The sequence below is a fragment of the Symphalangus syndactylus genome, chromosome 22, assembly GCF_028878055.3.
Source record: "Symphalangus syndactylus isolate Jambi chromosome 22, NHGRI_mSymSyn1-v2.1_pri, whole genome shotgun sequence".
Taxonomy (NCBI): Eukaryota; Metazoa; Chordata; class Mammalia; order Primates; family Hylobatidae; genus Symphalangus; species Symphalangus syndactylus.
Window position 1 is genome coordinate 60,196,432 of NC_072444.2, and position 20,234 is coordinate 60,216,665.

Sequence of the window (20,234 nt, forward strand, 5' to 3'; positions counted from 1 at the left end):
GTATGTTTTGCTGTTATTCTTTTTTTTTTTTTTTTTTTTTTTGAGACGGAGTCTCACTCTGTCGCCCAAGCTGGAGTGCAGTGGCACGCTCTCGGCTCACTGCAAGCTCTGCCTCCTGGGTTCACGCCATTCTCCTGCCTCAGCCTCCTGAGTAGCTGGGACTACAGACGCCCACCACCACGCCCGGCTAATTTTTTATATTTTAATAGAGATAGGGTTTAACCGTGTTAGCCAGGATGGTCTCAAACTCCTGGCCTCGTGATCCACCTGCCTCGGCTTCCCAAAGTGTTGGGATTACAGGTGTGAGCCACTGCGCCTGGCTGTTTTGCTGTTATTCTGAAAAACAGCAACACATTTCTCAAACTGTTGTTAGAAATTAGAACTTTATTGATTTATATTAGTCTGAGAATGTACACAAAGAATATCATAGTTCATGTAACAAGAGCCTCCATTTCAGAGAGAAAACACGAATAGGGATACATATAAGCACATGCCATTTAAATGTATCAAATTGTTGAGTTATAATAAAATACCATTTCAGAACTATGTTTCAAACTCATAGGAAACAATTAACAATAACCTTTAGAACAGAATCTTTAAAGTTTAGCTTTTAAGCAAGTACTATTATAACAGGAAAGCTTTTTGGGGGGCTGCATTTCAAAGCTCACTCATGCATCCTAGGTAACAATTTGGGGTCACTAATGTTAATATTAACATATGTATCAGATGCATGTCTAAAACACACACACACACACACACACACACATACTCATTCATTCTCATTCTCTCTCCCCCTCCCTCTCCCCCATCTTTCTCTCTCTCCCCATCCCCATATATAGACATATAGTCATATGGAGAAAGAGTACATGGAAAATAGCAGACACTAAAAACAGGCTGTGTAATCTTATAAAAGACATAAAAACCATTGAAACACTTACTTCATCAGCCACCATACACCTGGAAAAAATAAAAAAATAATAATTATCAAAGTGAAACTTTTTCCTTTTTTTTTTTTTTATTTGAGACGGAGTCTCGCTCTGTCACCAGGCTGGAGTGAAGTGGCGCGATCTCAGCTCACTGCAACCTCTGTCTACCAGGTTCAAGTGATTCTCCTGCCTCAGCCTCCTAAGTAGCTGGAACTACAGGTGCGTGTCACCACGCCCATCTAATTTTTGTACTTTTAGTAGAGAAGGGGTTTCACCATGTTGCTTAGGATGGTATCGATCTCTTGACCTCATGATCCGCTCGCCTCAGCCTCCCAAAGTGCTGGGATTACAGGCGTGAGCAACCATGCCCAGCCAAAGTGAACCATTTTTAAAGTTCTGATTAAGTAGCTTGCCACAAAATAGTTTATAAATACTAAAGTAGTAAGCCAGAGAGAGGTGTTTATAAGTATGAGAATATGGGCCAGTGCTGATCTTATATGACTCTCCAGCTGCCAGAGGCATATGGCTACGTGGGAGTGTTAGAGCTTCAGATGTGCGGTTCCCACAGCCCACCCATGAAGATAGCTACAATGACCCTTCAAAAACGTGAGCAAAGTGGTAAGTGATTGTACCAATGACCACCCTCCTCATCCTTAAACCTTAAGATTGGTCTTCCCTATAAACAGAAGAATGCTGCATTAAAATGTAAGAAAATAAGTGTGAATTACATATTAGCGTAAGTTAAATACATAACTATATATGCTAAGCCTACCTTTAAGCTGAGTTTTTATTTTCTTTCTTTCTTTCTTTTTTTTTTTTTTGAGACGGAGTCTCGCTCTGTTGCCCAGGCTGGAGTGCAGTGGTGCGATCTCCGCTCACTGCAAGCTCTGCCTCCCAGGTTCACGCTATTCTCCTGCCTCAGCCTCTTGAGTAGCTGGGAGCACAAGCACCCGCCACCACACCAGGCTAATTTTTTTTGTATTTTTAGTAGAGACAGGGTTTCACCGTGTTAACCAGGATGGTCTCCATCTCCTGACCTCGTGATCCACCCGCCTCAGCCTCCCAAAGTGCTGGGATTACAGGCATGAGCCACTGCGCCTGGCTGCCGAGTTTTTATTTCTATTACTTTGCTAAACTTTCTTTTCTCAGTTCTTTCTTATTAACCTGTATAAATAAATTCTATGCAATGATAATTGAGGATAGGGGCATAAACTCAAGTATTAAGTAGCAGAAAAACAGAGGGCAAGGGGAAAGAATAGCAGGCATGGTCAGGATCATCGGGTGTTCCTTTGAGACAGCAAACATATGGTAAGGGGTAAAACCAATCCCTTAAGTGAGGATATTTCCAGACAACCTAAAAAAAGTGCTGGAATATTATAAAAATTGGCAAGAGGCCAGGTACAGTGGCTCATACCTGTTATCCCAGTGGCTCAGGAGGGTGAGGTAGGAGGATAGATTGAGGCCAGGAATTGGAAGCCACACTGAGCTATGATTGTCCCACTGCACTCCAGCCTGGAAAACAGAGGGAGACCCTATCTCTAAAACAAAACAAAACAAAACAAAAATACAAAAAAAAAAAAAAAAAAAAAAAAAGGGCAGGAAAAAAACTACTTTTTCTATTTTATTGTTCCTTTATTCCCAGTTGTCTTGATATTATATAATCTTATAAGATTTATTTCTATATATAAAATACAAATTATGGCCAGGCACGGTGGCTAACGCCTGTAATCCCAGCACTTTGGGAAGCCGAGGTGACTGGATCACCTGAGGTCAGGAGTACGAGACTAGCCTGGCCAACACGGTGAAACCCTGTCTGTACGAAAAGTATAAAATTAGCCAGGCGTGATGGCGTGCCCCTGTAGTCCCAGGTACTTGGGAGGCTGAGGCAGGAGAAACACTTGAACCCGGGAGGCGGAGGGTGCAGTGAGCCAAGATCATGCTACTGCACTCCAGCTTGGGCAACAGAGTGAGACTCCATCTCAAAAACAACAACAACAACAACAAATTAAGCATTTGGAGTAAATATATTACCAATGAATACATTACAGTTAAATGAAAATGAAATTTCATTGTTCAAAAAGATGTCAGCTTACCCAATAAATATGTTTTTTGGTTTTTTTTTCTAAGACAGTCTCCCTTTGTCACTCAGGCTAGAGGGCAGTGGCATGATCACGGCTCACTGCAGCCTTGACCTCTAATGATCCTACCACCTCAGCCTCCAAAGTAGCTGGGACTACAGGTGTGTACCACCACACCCAGCTTATTTTTTTTATTTGTAGAGACAGGGTTTCACTCTGTTGTTCAGGTTGGTCTAGAACTCCTGGACTCATGTGATCCACCCACCTAGGCCTCCCAAACTGCTGGGATTATAAGCGTGAGCCACTGCACCCGGCCCCAATAAATATCTTTACAAAAAATAAAATTCAAATACTTTAATTGAAACTTAAAACATATGTATGAGTAAAAAATTTATTACATTCTTTGTAAACAAGCCAACAGATTAGAAAACTAAAAAGCAATACTTGGAAAAACATGATTTTTTTTTCCAGGAAGATTCATGTATAGATTTCAAAGCAAAACGAGAACATGAACTTTTTTTTTTTTTTTAAGATGATCATTATTGACAGCTAAATAAATAGACTGGAAGATGCAGTACATGGATTATCTCAAAGCACAGAATAGAAAGCAAAATAAATGGAAATACGGAAGAAACAGAAAGACTTGAAGATAGTCCCAGAAGACCTATTTTATGAAAAACAGGTGTTCAAAAAGAGAAAAAGCACCAGATGGGGGAGAGGCAACAATTAAGTAAATAATAAAGGGAAATTTCTCTGGGCTGGCTTTTGGTGGATAAGTGAAAAAGGAAACCAAGTTTCAGGACGGATTAAAGAGAAAAGACAAATATCTATTATACCCTTGTAAAATTCATTAATTTTACAAATAAAGAAAAAAATCTTCTAAGTGTCCAGAAAGAAAGAACAATTATCCATAAAGAGAAAACTAGGACTGGTACTGGTCTAATCATCAACTCTAGAAGCTAGAATAAAATGCAATAGGATCTAAACTAACTGAAACGAAAAGCAGCAGAAGTTATGAATCTTTTTTTTTTTTTTTTTTTTTTTTAGATGGAGTCTCACTCTGTTTTCCTGGCTGGAGTGTAATGGCGCGATCTCGGCTCACTGCAACCTCCACCTTCTGGGCTCAAGCGATTTTCCTGCCTCAGCCTCTCGAGTAGCTGAGATTACAGGCGCCCGCCACCATGCCCAGCTAATTTTTTTTTTTTTTTTTTTTTTTTAAGTAGAGACAGGGTTTCACTACAGTGGCCAGGCTGGTCTCAAACTCCTGATCTCGTGATCTGCCTGCCTTGGCCTCCCACAGTGCTGGGATTACAGGCGTGAGCCACCATGCCCAACTTAGAAGTTATGAATCTTATACTCAGCTGAGATACCCCTGATTTGTTATGGGATGGCAAAAAGATATTTAAGGCTATTCAAGATTACTAAAATTATACCACTAAAGCAAACCATTTCAGTAAAAATACTTGAGAAAATAACCAAACAATAAAAACACCTTAACATAGATTCAAGATAGGAGAAAAGGAAAAAGGAATCTGGCAAGCAATGAAGCTTGATATGTGATAATTTAATGGACCATATATACTCTAAATAAAGACTAGAAACAGAAGGGACATAATCCAAAAATCTGAATATGCAAAACTGAAGGGAGGTAAGGAAATGGGAAGCTGAAATTATTTTAAAGCAAAATAGATGATATTTTAGTCAAGGGACTAGATGTGATCACCTAGGAAGGAAGAGTATAGAGACAAGGGAGGAGGAAAACGGAAGCTGTTAAATGGGTATAGAGTTTCAGATTTACTAGACGAAAAAGTTGTTACCTATACCTTACATAATAAGATATAGTTAACACTACTACACTGTAAAATTAAAATGGTGAAGGTAGTAAATTTTACATTGTGTTTTTTTACCACAAGAGAAAAAAAGCCTTGGAGCACTACAACAATGAGAAGTCAAGAGAGGGGAAGAATCCAGCAAAAGAGAATGAGAAGGAATGTCCAGTTATGTAAAAGATACCAAGCTGGGTGTAGTGGCTTATGTCCATAATCCCAAAGTGCTTTGGGAGGCTGAGGCAGGATTGCTTGAATGCAGGACTTTGAGATCAGCCTGGACAACATAGCATGACCTTGTCTCTACAAAAAAAAAACAAAAAATAAAGTACACTCTTCACAGAAACAGAAAAAACAATTCTAAAACTTATATGGAACCACAAAAGACCCAGAATAGTCAAAGCCATCCTGAGCAAAAACAAAACTGGAGGAATCACATTATCTGACTTCAAATTATACTACAGAGCTATTGTCACCAGCAAGGTACTAGCATAAATACAGACACACAGACCAACAGAACAGAATAGAAAACCCAGAAACAAATCCATACATCTACAGTGAACTCATTTTGGACAAAGCTGTCAAAAACATACACTGAGAGAAAGGGCAGTCTCTTCAACAAATGGTGCTGGGAAAACTGGATATCTGCATTCAGAAGAATTAAACCAGACCCCTATCTCTCACCATAAACAAAAATCAAATCAAAATGGATTAAAGACTTAAATCTAAGACCTCAAATCATGAAACTACTACAAGGAAACACTGAGGCGATGCTCCAGGACACAAGAATGGGCAAAGATTTCTTTTTTTTTTTATTTTTTATTTTTTATGTTTGAGACACAGTTTCACTCTGTCACCCAGGCTGGAGTGCAGTGGTGCAATCTTGGCTCACTACAACCTCTGCCTCCCACGTTCAAGCGATTCTCATGCCTCAGCCTCCCGAGTAGCTAGGACTACAGGCGCACACCACGATGCCCGGCTAATTTTTGTATTTCTAGTAGAGACAGGGTTTCACCATTTTGGCCAGGCTGGTCTCAAACTCCTGACCTCAAATGATCCACCTGCCTCGGCCTCCCAAAGTGCTGGGATTACAGGGGTGAACCACGGTGCCTGGCTGGGCAAAGGTTTCTTGAGTAATAACCCACAAACACAGGCAATCAAATAAAATGGACAAATGGGATCACATCAAGTTAAAAAGCTTCTGCACACAAAAGGAAACAATCCACAAAGTAAAGAGACAACCCACAGAATGGGAGAAAATATTTGCAAATTATCCATCTGACAAGGGATTAATAACCAGAATAAAGAAGAAGCTCAAACAACTCTTCAGGAAAAAAATCTAATAATCCAATTTTTTAAATGCACAAAAGGTCTGAATAGATATTTTTCAAAGGAAGACATACAAAGGGCAAACAGTTATATGAAAATGTGCTCGACATCATTGATCATCAGAGAAATGCAAATCAAAACTATAATGAGATATCATCTCACTCCAGTTAAAATGAAAGACAGGCAACAACAAATGCTGACAAGGATATGGAGAAAAGGGAACACTTGTACACCGATGGTGGGAATGTAAATTAGTATAGCCACTATGGGGAACAATTTGGAGGTTCCTCACAAAAACTAAAAATAGAGCTTCCATCTGATCCAGCAATCCTACTGCTTAGGTATATACCCAAAGGAAAGGAAATTAGTATATCAAAGACATATCTGCACTCCCATGTTTTTTGCAGCACTATTCACAATAGCCAAGATTTGGAAACAACCTACACATCCATCAACAGATGAAGAGATAAAGAAAATGTGGTACATATATACAATGGAGTACTATTCAGCCATAAAAAAGAATGAGATCCTATCATTTGCAACAACATGGGTGGAACTAGAGGTCGTTATGTTAAGTGAAATAAGCCAGGCACAGAAAGACAAACTTTGCACGTTCTCACTTATGTGTGGGAATCCAAAATTAAGACAACCGAACTCATGGAGATAGAGAATAGAATGATGGTTATTAGAGGCTGGGAAGGGTAGTGGTGGGGTAGGGGGAAAGTCAGGATGGTTAATGGGTAAGTAAAAATAGAATGAATAATATCTAGTATTTGATAGCACAATGGGGTGACTATAGTCTATAATAATTAAATTGTGCATTTAAAAATAATTAAAAGAATATAATTGGATTGTTTGTAACATAAAGAATAAATGCTTGAGGTGATACATCTGCTTATTATGCATTGTATGCCTGTATCAAAATAGCTCATGTACCCCATAAATATATACACGTACTCTGTACCCACAAAAACAAAAAAGAAAAAATTTAAAATAAAATTAAAAAATATTAGTCAGGTGTGTTATCCAAGCCTGTAGTCTCAGCTACTAGGGATGCTGAGGCAGAAGGATCCCTTGAGCCCAGGAGGTTGAGTCTGTAGTGAGCTATTATTATCATGCTACTGTGCTCCAGCCTGGGCAACAGAATGAGACTGCATCTAAACAAACAAACAAACAAACAAAAACAAACGAACAAAACCAAGAGACTGGACAAGGTGGCTCATGACTCTAACCCCAGCACTTTGGTAAGCTGAGGTGGGAGGATCACTTTAGCGTAACAATTTGAGACCAGCGTGGGCAACATGGCGAGACCTCCTCTCCACTAAAAATAAAAATAAAAAACTAGGCAGGTGTGGTGGTGTGTGCCTCTAGCCCCAGCTACTTGGGAGACTGAGGTAGGAGAACTGCTTGAGCCCAGGAGGTTTAATCTGCAGTGAGGCATGATCGTACCACTGCACTTCAGCCTGGGCAAGAAAGACAGACCCTGCCTCAAAAAAAAAAAAAAAAAGGAAAGAAAAGAAAAACCTTTTATTTTCACTTTAGGATGGGTATATCCTGTTGAATACATAAGAAAGATTTCTATTATAGTTAAAGATGGCATTTGAACATGCTCATGTAGCTCCTCTTCTTAAAACTTTTTAACCAGAAATCTTGCTTAATTTCTTCAGCCAAGAACCCATTTCTAATTTAAGTTATTTTAGCAGGAGGGCTACTAAAAGTAACCATTGTTTCCATTGGTAACTGTGAATACATGCTAGGGATACAGTGGGCTTCCATGCCTGCTTTCTGCTACACTCCGGAAATGTCCTGTTTGCTGTGCTTTCAATAAGCTACGGTATTCTGCTGCTTTTATAGCCCTAGATCAAGAGGAATGCTGAAAGTTACCATGTAACCCTTTCCATTACCTCTCCTCTCCCAAAACATATACAAGGAGGAGACACATACTTAGAGTCATTGTCTGCATACGTAGCAGAAGTGGCTGTTTCTCCATATCCTGCACATTTATGAACTTCATATCTTTGGAGAATTGCAGCAATAAGGATCATGTCCATTTGCTCTCCACGTTTTACATGCCTGTTCTTTTTATTTTTATTTTTGTTTTTCTTACTATTTATTTATTATTTTTTTTTTTTGAGATGAAGTCTCGCTCTGTCACCCAGGCTGGAGTGCAGTGGCGTGATCTCAGCTCACAAAGAGCTTGCAAAGCTCTGCCTCCCGGGTTCACGCCATTCTCCTGCCTCAGCCTCCCGAGTAGCTGGGACTACAGGTGCCCACCACCACACCCGGCTAATTTTTTTGTATTTTTAGTAGAGACGGGGTTTCACCGTGTTAGCCAGGATGGTCTTGATCTCCTGACCTCATGATCTGCCCGCCTCGGCCTCCCAAAGTGCTGGGATTACAGGCGTGAGCCACCGCACCTGGCCCTACATGCCTTTTCTTAATTTCATCTACTAGCTTCTGACTCTTGACTTCCACTGTTAAAGGTATCAAGCCTTGTGCTGCACATTTCATTGCATATTTTTGCCCTTACTCTTTTTTTCTACCTCCTTTGAACAAACAAAAACCATTTCTTTTGTCACTTTTTTATTTTTTTTGAGACAAAGTCTCGCTCTGTTGCCCAGGCTGGAGTGCAGTGGCGCTATCTCGGCTCACTGCAAGCTCCATCTCCTGGGTTCACGCCATTCTCCTGCCTCAGCCTCCCGAGTAGCTGGGACTATAAGCGCCCGCCACCACGCCTGGCTAATTTTTTTTTGTATTATTAGTAGAGACAGGGTTTCACTGTGTTAGCCAGTATGGTCTCGATCTCCTGACCTAGTGATCCGCCAGCCCCAGCCTCCCAAAGTGCTGGGATTACAGGCGTGAGCCACTGCGCCCAGCATTTTGTCACTTTTTTTACTGATCAGTTCTCTTTGGATTTCTGTGTAAACTGGGTTTTCATATAACTATCCAACCAATTAAAGTATTTTCCCTAAGTGATGATAACCACCTAATCACACTGTGTTCAGTACACTTGTTGAATCTTTGGCTTGTCATAGTTGCTTTTGTTGGCTGTTTCAAATGAACTACGCCTAGGTTAGAAGATGATTCTGGAGAAGATATGGGTTTTAAAAGATATTTCATTGATTTACTTGAATGGCCATACATGTACATGGACCAACAGTAAAAAGGCACAATAGAATATACAGTGAAATATTTCTCTTCACCCTGTCACCTTGTCTCCCAGCTCCCCAGGCCCCTTCCCAGAAGCAACCTCTGGACCTGCTTTCTTATGTATCCTTCTAGAAGTCTATGAATTTATAAGCATATGTGAATTATAGATCAGAAATACAGTGTTTTAAAACTACAACCTCAGATAGTATTAAAGTGTACATTCAATGGGTGGCAACATATTAAGTATGCCATTGACAAAAATTTACAGCTTTTTAAAATATGAACAATGTTATAGGAAATAAGATCACAGGCTCAAGGTTTAGAGTAAGACTGACTAAGCTGCACCCTGGAAGGAATGAGAGTGAACACATATAAACAGGAGGGTTTTTTTGACATTGTCTTTTCACAGGCATGCCACTTATATTCTTAAGAGAAGGGCATACAAGGTTAGACAGAAGATTCTCTTTAGACACTTTAACTCACAATATGATGACAAAAATGAAAAATGTTTAGTATTGTTACTAAAAATATTTAGTATTGCATAGTATTCTATGTTTTTCACTTATAACTGAGTTGTCTGAGTGCTGTTTGTAAGGAATGCCAATAACATGCTTTTGAATGAGAAAGATCTTGGTACATGGTCACGAGGAAGGAGCAAAACACAAGATTCTATCAATTCGAGACTACCATTTCTGTAACTGGTGATCTCTCTGTCATTGTAGCTCTTTCAGTGTATAAGGCCTAATTTGTTTTTCAAAAAGGTTTTCATATTTTTCTCAATTCTGAACTTAGGACTTTGAATTTATTCCTATTAAATTACATCCTGGCTGGGTGTGGTGGCTCACACCTGTAATCCCAGCAATTTGGAAGGCCAAGGCAGGCGGATCAAGGGGTCAAGAGTTTGAGACCAGTCTGGCCAACATGGTGAAAACCCATCTCTACTGAGAATACAAAAATTAGCCGAGCGTGGAAGCAGGCGCCTATAATCCCAGCTACTCGGGAGGCTGAGGCAGGAGAATTGCTTGAACCTGGGAGGAAGAGGTTACCGTGAGGCGAGATTGCACCACTGCACTCCAGCCTGGGCAACAGAGCAAGACTTCGTCTCAAAAATAGTAATAATAAAAATAAATAAATAAATAAATAAATAACATCCTATTGGCATGGACTCTGTGTGTTCACTCTTCTGATGAATCCATATTTTGTTTCTTCATCTAGTCTTTTTTTTCTTTCTCTAGATGGAGTCTTGCTCTGTTGCCCAGGCTGGAGTACAATGGCATGATCTTGGCTCACTGCAACCTCCGCCTCCTGGGTTCAAGTGATTCTCCTGCCTCAGCCTTCCAAGTAGCTGGAAATACAGGCACACACCATCACGCCCAGCTAATTTTTTGTATTTTTAGTAGAGATGGGGTTTCACCATGTTGGCCAGGCTGATCTCGAACTCCTGACCTCATGATCTGCCCACCTCGGCCTCATCTAGTCTTAATAGAAAGGTCTTATGTATCAAACTAAAGTCATAACTTTTGGCACTGTATCAGAAACTTTCTTTAGGTCACTAATTCTTAAAAGGTTGTTCACCAATATATTCTAAGGCAGGGGTTGGCAAATTTTTTTCTAATGGTAAATATTTTAGGCTTTACAGGTCATGCATGCAATGTCTGTCACAACTACTCAACTCTGTTCTAATAAGGGAAAAGCAGCCAATGACAACAAATAAATGAATGAGCAGGGTTGTGTTCCAAAAAAAACTTTATTTATAAACATAATTGGTGGGCCTGGTTTGGCCTATGGACAGTAATTTATGAACTTGTAAGGAACTCAGAATTCTCTTTGTTAACTGTTAAGTCATTTGGATTAAATTCCAAAAAATATTACCATAAGTATATTCTGGGTCATCTGAACAACTGCTTTAAAATAAGGCATATGTATATTTAGTGGTCCCTTTTGCATTTAGGATGATATGAGAAATCCCTTCCCATTTACCTATATTAAATACTTATTGCAGAATGATGAGTAAATAGAGGTTTTTACAATAGTCAGACTTAGGGTAGTGTGGAATTGAGACATCACCAGGCACATAGGGGTGCATGCATGGAGAACATCATACTCATGAGAGAACTGATTTCTTTTAGCTTTTAAAATTTAAACTTTAATTATCAGTAATTATGAGAGCAAATATGAAGCATTTTTCTTTCCCAGATTGCAGACAGTTAGATACCTACTTGAGAGAGATTTCAATAACATCCCAAAGTTGATGTGATCTTTATGTGATGAAGATGGCTATAGTGCTTCCAAATCATCCCTCTATAAAAATGGCCTTAGAAGTTGTGGTAGAGCTTGCTGTTGCTTTTCCAAAATCCTTTCTCCCCTTCCCCCTCACTAACACACCCTGTGGGTGGGGGTCCTGTGGTGAACTAAACCTCTCCTTTTCCAATCTCTTTTTCAACTAGCTGTGGTTATATGACAAAGTGTGGCCAATGAGGACTTAGTCAACATCACTAGGTGGTGATTCTGGGAAAGCTTGTTAAAATAGGGTTGACTCAGTTGGCACATGTCATTTTGTCTTCTTCCTTTCTTCCTGCATCACGAAATGATGCCAAATCTGGAAATGTAATAGCTGCCTTGTGATATACTAGGCAGAAAAGGACAAGAAGATTGGAAAGGTGTGGCTCTAAAATCCTGTTAACTGCAGGAGAAAATAGTCCAATATATTTTAGCTATTATTATGTGCAGCTGAATGCAATTCCTCATCATTAAAAAAGGAAGTATAGGATGTGAATAAACTTTAAATATTTAACAGACATGAGGCTATTAGTTTTGGCCATAAAACTTCAATAGCATCAATTTGGCATCTGCCAAATAATACTATCACATTAAATTAATATTGTTAACTGAACTGTTTTTATTTTGTCTTATTTGTATTAAATTTTGAAAATTTTTCATATTTTGAAAATATTTCCTAAAAGCTGTAAGTATAAGAAATTTTTTCAACCTAGTTTTGGTGTGCACATATTTAACATAATATAAAAATTTTAAGTAAACAATGAGGTTTTGGAAAATATTTTTCCTTTGAAATGACTTCGGTGATTAATCACATACGAGGACTGCTCTAGAGTTATTCATTAATCTTGACTTGAGGCAATATTTTAATATTTCAATGTAATCTTCATTGCATATACACATGTTAGTCCATTCTTTCTCTTTTTTTCTTCTCTTTTTTTTTTTGAGACAGAGTCTCGCTCTGTTGCCCAGGCTGGAGCACAGTGGCTCGATCTTGGCTCACTGCAACCTCCAGCTCCCAGGATCAAGCAATTCTCCTACCTCAGTCGCCTGAGTAGCTGGGACTACAGGCACCCACGACCACGTCCGGCTAATGTTTTGTATTTTTAGTAGAGATGAGGATTCACCGTGTTAGCCAGGATGGTCTCAATCTCCTGACCTCGTGATCCACTCACCTTGGCATCCCAATGTGCTGGGATTACAGGCATGGGCCACTGCACCCAGACTTTTTTTTTTTTTTAAGACAGTTTTGCTCTTGTCACACAGGCTGGAGGGCAATGGTGCAATCTTAGCTCACTGCAACCTCCACCTCCTGGGTTCAAGAGATTCTCCTGCCTCAGTCTCCTGAGTAGCCGGAATTACAGGTGCGGGCCACTACGACCAGCTAATTTTTGTATTTTTAGTAGAGACGAGTTTGCACCATATTGGCCAGACTGGTCTGGAACTCCTGACCTCAGGTGACCTACCCACCTCGGCCTCCCAAAGTGCTGAGATTACAGGCATGAACCACTGCACCTGGCCAGTCCATTCTTTCCCAATGTAACCTTTCCTGCATAATACACATGTATTAAGCCATTCTTCCACTGCTATAAACAAATGCCAGAGGAGGTGGAGCCGAGTTGGCCGAATAGGAACAGCTCCAGTCTACAGCTCCCAGCGTGAACAACGCAAAAGACGGGTGATTTCTCGATTTCCAACTGAGGTACCAGGCTCATCTCACTGGGGAGCGTCAGAAAGCGGGTGCAGGACAGTGGGTGCAGCACACCCAGCAGGAGCCGAAGCAGGGTGAGACACTGCCTCACCCGGGAAGTGCAAGGGTTCAGGGAATTCCCTTTCCTAGTCAAAGAAAGGGGTGACAGACGACACCTGGAAAATCGGGTCCCTCCCACCCTAATACTGCGCTTTTCCAACGGTCTTAGCAAACGGCACACCAGGAGATTATATCCCACGCCTGGCTCGGAGGGTCCTACGCCTGCGGAGCCTCACTCATTGCTAGCACAGCAGTCTGAGATCCAACTCCAAGGCAGCAGAGACGCTAGGGGAGGGGCGCCCGCCATTGCTGAGGCTTGAGTAGGTAAACAAAGCGGCCTGGAAGCTCGAACTGCGTGGAGCCCACTGCAGCTCAAAGAGGCCTGCCTGCCTCTGTAGACTCCACCTCTGAGGGCAGGACATTGCAAAACAACAGGCAGCAGAATCCTCTGCAGACTTAAATGTCCCTGTCTGACAGCTTTGAAGAGAATAGTGGTTCTCCCAGCATGCAGCTGGAGATCTGAGAATGGATAGACTGCCTTCTCAAGTGGGTCCCTGACCGCCAAGTAGCCTAACTGGGAGGCACCCCCGAGTAGGAGCAGATAGACACCTCACACGGCCGGGTACTCCTCTGAAACAAAACTTCCAGAGGAAGGATCTGGCAGCAACATTTGCTGTTCACCAATATCTGCTGTTCTGCAGACTCTGGTGCTGATAACCAGGCAAACAGGGCCTGGAGTGGACCTCCAGCAAACTCCAACACACCTGCAGCTGAGGGTCCTGACTGTTAGAAGGAAAACTAACAAACAGAAAGGACATCCACACCAAAACCCCATCTATACATCACCATCATCAAAGACCAAAGATAGATAAAACCACAAAGATGGGGAAAAAACAGAGCAGAAAAACTGGAAACTCTAAAAATCAGAGTGCCTTCCCTCCTCCAAAGGAACACCGCTCCTCACAAGCAAGGGAACAAAGCTGGATGGAGAATGACCTTGACAAGGTGAAAGAAGGCTTCAGATGATCAAACTACTCCGAGCTAAAGGAGGAATATCAAACCCATGACAAAGAAGTCAAAAACCTTGAAATAAAATTAGACGAATGGCTAACTGGAACAACCAATGCAGAGATGTCCTTAAAGGACCTGATGGAGCTGAAAACCATGGCACGATAACTACGTGACGAACGCACAAGCCTCAGTAGCCAATTAGATCAACTGGAAGAAAGGGTTATCAGTGATGGAAGAAAAAATGAATGAAATGAAGCGAGAAGATAAGTTTAGAGAAAAAAGAATACAAAGAAACGAACAAAGCCTCCAACAAATATGGGACTATGTGAAAAGACCAAATCTATATCTGATTAGTATACCTGAAAGAGACGGGGAGAATGGAACCAAGTTAGAAAACACTCTGCAGGATATTACCAGGAAAACTTCCCCAATCTAGCAAGGCAGGCCAACATTCAAATTCAGGAAATACACAGAATGCCAGAAAGATACTCCTCGAGAAGAGCAACTGCAAGACACACGATTGTCAGATTCACCATAGTTGAAATGAAGGAAAAAATATTGAGAGCAGCCAGAGAGAAAGGTCAGGTTACCCACAAAGGGAAGCTCATCAGACTAACAGCTGATCTCTCGGCAGAAACTCTACAAGCCAGAAGAGAGTGGGGGCCAATATTCAACATTCTTAAAGAAAAGAATTTTCAACCCGGAATTTCATATCCAGCCAAACTAAGCTTCATAAGTGAAGGAGAAATAAAATACTTTACAGACAAGCAAATGCTGAGAGATTTTGTCACCACCAGGCCTGCCCTAAAAGAGCTCCTGGAGGAAGCACTAAACATGGAAAGGAACAACTGGTACCAGACACTGCAAAAACATGCCAAATTGTAAAGACCATGGAGGCTAGAAAGAAACTGCATCAACTAACGAGCAAAATAACCAGCTAACATCATAATGACAGGATCAAATTCACACATAACAATATTAACCTTAAATGTAAATGGGCTAAATGCTCCAATTAAAAGACACAGACTGGCAAACTGGATAAAGAGTCAAGACCCATCAGTGTGCTGTATTCAGGAGACCCATCTCACGTGCAGAGACACACATAGGCTCAAAATAAAGGGATGGAGGAAGATCTACCAAGCAAGTGGAAAACAAAAAACGGCAAGGGTTGCAATCCTAGTCTCTGATAAAGCAGACTTTAAACAAAGAAAGATCAAAAGAGACAAAGAAGGCCATTACATAATGGTAAAGGGATCAATTCAACAAGAAGAGCTAACTATCCTAAATATATATGCACCCAATACAGGAGCACCTAGATTCATAAAGCAAGTCCTTAGAGACCTAGAAAGAGGCTTAGACTCCCACACAATATTAATGGGAGACTTTAACACCCCACTGTCAACATTAGACAGATCAACAAGACAGAAACTTAACAAGGATATCCAGGAATCGAATTCAGCTCTGCACCAAGCGGACCTAATAGACATCTACAGAACTCTCCATCCCAAATAAATAGAATATATATTCTTCTCAGCACCACACCACACCTATTCCAAAATTGACCACATACTTGGAAGTAAAGCAATCCTCAAAAAATGTAAAAGAACAGAAATTATAACAAACTGTCTCCCAGACCACAGTGCAATCAAACTAGAACTCAGGATTAAGAAACTCACTAAAAACCACACGACTACATGGAAACTGAACAACCAGCTCCTGAGTGACTACTGGGTACATAACGAAATGAAGGCAGAAAAAACATGTGCTTTGAAACCAACGAGAACAAAGACACAACATACCAGAATCTCTGGGACACATTCAAAACAGTGTGTAGAGGGAAATTTATAGCACTAAATGCCCACAAGAGAAAACAGGAAAGATCTAAAATTGACACCCTAACATCACAGTTGAAAGAACTAGAGAAGCAAGAGCAAACACATTAAAAAGCTAGCAGAAGGCAAGAAATAACTAAGATCAGAGCAGAAGTAAAGGACATAGAAACACAAAAAACCCTTTAAAAAAATCAATGAATCCAGGAGCTGGTTTTTTGAAAAGATCAACAAAATTGATAGACCGCTAGCAAGACAAATAAAGAAGAAATAATAAAGAAGAAAAGAGAGAAGAATCAAATAGACGCAATAAAAAATGCCAAAGGGGATATTACCACCAATCCCACAGAAATACAAACTACCATCAGAGAATACTATAAACACCTCTATGAAAATAAACTAGAAAATCTAGAAGAAATGGATAAATTCCTCAACACATACACCCTCCCAAGACTAAACCAGGAAGAAGTTGAATCTCTGAATAGACCAATAACAGGCTCTGAAATTGAGGCAATAATTAATAGCTTACCAACCAAAAAAAGCCCAGGACCAGATGGATTCACAGCCAAATTCTACCAGAGGTACAAGGAGGAGCTGGTACCATTCCTTCTGAAACTATTCCAATCAACAGAAAAAGAGGGAATCCTCCCTAACTCATTTTATGAGGCCAGCATCATCCTGATACCAAAGCCTAGCAGAGACACAACAAAAAAAGAGAATTTTAGACCAATATCCCTGATGAACATTGATGCAAAAATCCTCAATAAAATACTGGCAAACTGAATCCAACAGCACATCAAAAAGCTTATCCACCATGATCAAGTGGGCTTCATCCCTGGGATGCAAGGCTGGTTCAACATATGCAAATCAATAAACGTAATCCAGCATATAAACAGAACCAATGACAAAAACCACATGATTATCTCAATAGATGCAGAAAAGGCCTTTGACAAAATTCAGCAGCCCTTCATGCTAAAAACTCTCAACAAATTAGGTATTGATGGGATGTATCTCAAAATAATAAGAGGTATCTATGACAAACCCACAGCCAATATCATACTGAATGGGCAAAAACTGGAAGCATTCCCTTTGAAAACTGGCACAAGACAGGGATGCCCTCTCTCACCACTCCTATTCAACATAGTGTTGGAAGTTCTGGCTAGGGCAATGAGGCAGGAGAAAGAAATAAAGGGTATTCAAATAGGAAAAGAGGAAGTCAAATTGTCCCTGTTTGCAGATGACATGATTGTATATCTAGAAAACCCCATCATCTTAGCCCAAAATCTCCTTAAGCTGATAGGCAACTTCAGCAAAGTCTCAGGATACAAAAATCAATGTGCAAAAATCACAAGCATTCTTATACACCAATAACAGACAGAGAGCCAAATCATAAGTGAACTCCCATTCACAATTGCTTCAAAGAGAATAAAATACCTAGGAATCCAACTTACAAGGGACATGAAGGACCTCTTCAAGGAGAACTACAAACCACTGCTCAATGAAATAAAAGAAGATACAAACAAATGGAAGAACATTCCATGCTCATGGGTAGGAAGAATCAATATCGTGAAAATGGCCATACTGCCCAAGGTAATTTATAGATTCAATGCCATCCGCATCAAGCTACCAATGACTTTCTTCACAGAATTGGAAAAAACTACTTTAAAGTCCATAAGGAACCAAAAAAGAGCCTCCATTGCCAAGTCAATCCTAAGCCAAAAGAACAAAGCTGGAGGCCTCATGCTACCTGACTTCAAACTATACTGCAAGGCTACAGTAACCAAAACAGCATGGTGCTGGCACCAAAACAGAGATATAGACCAATGGGACAGAACAGAGCCCTCAGAAATAATGCCGCATATCTACAACTATCTGATCTTTGACAAACCTGACAAATACAAGAAATGGGGAAAGGATTCCCTATTTAATAAATGGTGCTGGGAAAACTGGCTAGCCATATGTAGAAAGCTGAAATGGATCCCTTCCTTACACCTTATACAAAAATTCATTCAAGATGGATTAAAGACTTAAATGTTACACCTAAAACCACAACAACCCCAGAAGAAAGCCTAGGCAATACCATTCAGGACATAGGCATGGGCAAGGACTTCATGTCTAAAACACCAAAAGCAATGGCAACAAAAGCCAAAATTGACAAATGGGATCTAATTAAACTAAAGAGCTTCTGCACAGCGAAAGAAACTACCATCAGAGTGAACGGGCAACCTACAGAATGGGAGAAAATTTTTGCAATCTACTCATCTGACAAAGGGCTAATATCCAGAATGTACAGTGAACTCCAACAAATGTACAAGAAAAAAACAAACAACCCCATCAACAAGTGGGTGAAGAATATGAACAGACACTTCTCAAAAGAAGACATTTATGCAGCCAAAAGACACACGAAAAAATGCTCATCATCACTGGCCATCAGAGAAATGCCAATCAAAACCACAATGAGATACCATCTCACACCAGTTAGAATGGCCATCATTAAAAAGTCAGGAAACAACAGGTGCTGGAGAGGATGTGGAGAAATAGGAACACTTTTACACTGTTGGTGGGACTGTAAACTAGTTCAACCATTGTGGAAGTCAGTGTGGTGATTCCTCAGGGATCTAGAACTAGAAATACCATTTGACCCAGCAATCCCATTACTGGGTATAAATCATGCTACTATAAAGACACATGTACACGTATGTTTATTGCGGCACTATTCCCAATAGCAAAGACTTGGAACCAACCCAAATGTCCAACAATGGTAGACCGGATTAAGAAAATGTGGCACATATACACCATGGAATCCTATGCAGCCATAAAAAGTGATGAGTTCATGTCCTTTGTAGGGACATGGATGAAGCTGGAAACCATCATTCTCAGCAAACTATCGCAAGGACAAAAAACCAAACACTGCACGTTCTCACTCATAGGTGGGAATTAAACAATGAGAACACATGGACACAGGAAGGGGAACATCACACACCGGGGCCTGTTGTGGGGTGGGGGGAAGGGGGAGGGATAGCATTTGGAGATATACCTAATGTTAAATGACGAATTACTGGGTGCAGCACACCAACATGGCACATGTATACATATGTAACTAACCTGCACGTTGTGCACATGTACCCTAGAGCTTAAAGTATAAAAAAAAAAAAAAAAAAAAGAAAAAGAAATGCCTGAGGCTCAGTAATTTATAAAGAAAAGAGGTTTAATTGGCTCATGGTTCTGCAGGCAGTACAATAAGTATGGTGTTGGCATCTGCTTCTGGTGAGGGCCACAGGAAACTTACAATCATAATGGGAGGTGAAGGAGGAGCAGACGCATCATATGGCAAATGTAGGAGCAAGAGAATGAGTGGGGAGGTGTCACACACTTTCAAACAACCAGGTCTCACAAGAACTCACTATTGTGAGGAAAACACCAAGCTATTCATGAGTGATCCACCCTCATGATCCAAACATCTCCCACCAGGCCTTAACTCCAACATTGGGGATTACATTTCAACATGAAATTTGGAGAAGATATCCAAACTATATCACTGCATAAACAGACTTAAAAACAAAAAAGACATGATCATCTTCATAGATGCTGAGAAAGCATTTGATAAAATCCAACATCCCTTTATGATAAAAAAAAAACTCTCAACAAATTAGGCATCACGGATATACCTCAAAATAATAAGAGCCATCTATGGCAAACCCACAGCCAACATCATACTGAATGGGAAAAGCTGAAAGTGTTCCACCGAAGAACTGAAACGAGACTAAGATGTCTACTTTCACCACTCCTATTCAACACACAACTGGAAGTCCTAGCCAAAGGAAAGAAAGAAATAGAAAGCATCCAAATAGAAAAAGAGGAACTCGAATTATCTTGGTGCACTGATGACATGATTTTATACCTTGAAAACCCTAAAGATCCCTCCAAAAGACTCCTAGACCTGATAAACAACTTCAGTAAAGTTTCAGGATACAAAATCAGCATACAAAAATCAGTAGCATTTCTATACACCAATAATGTTCAAGCTGAGAGCCAAATAAAGACTTCAGTCCCATTTA

The 20,234-nt window shown here is 40.4% G+C and overlaps 1 protein-coding gene across 12 annotated transcripts in view; it reads right to left on the reverse strand.

Annotated features, from left to right (window-relative positions):
* The window catches only part of ZRANB3 (zinc finger RANBP2-type containing 3), a 307,089-nt gene that overhangs the window by 196,745 nt on the left and 90,110 nt on the right, over positions 1-20,234 (reverse strand). For 11 of the 12 annotated variants that reach the window (XM_063630970.1, XM_063630972.1, XM_063630968.1 and 8 more), the window contains one exon: positions 939-957. The exons of the other annotated variant lie outside the window; for it this stretch is intronic. In XM_063630970.1, the coding sequence (XP_063487040.1) occupies positions 939-957 (19 nt within the window). The remainder of the gene's footprint in view (positions 1-938; positions 958-20,234) is intronic. 12 annotated transcript variants of the gene reach the window in all.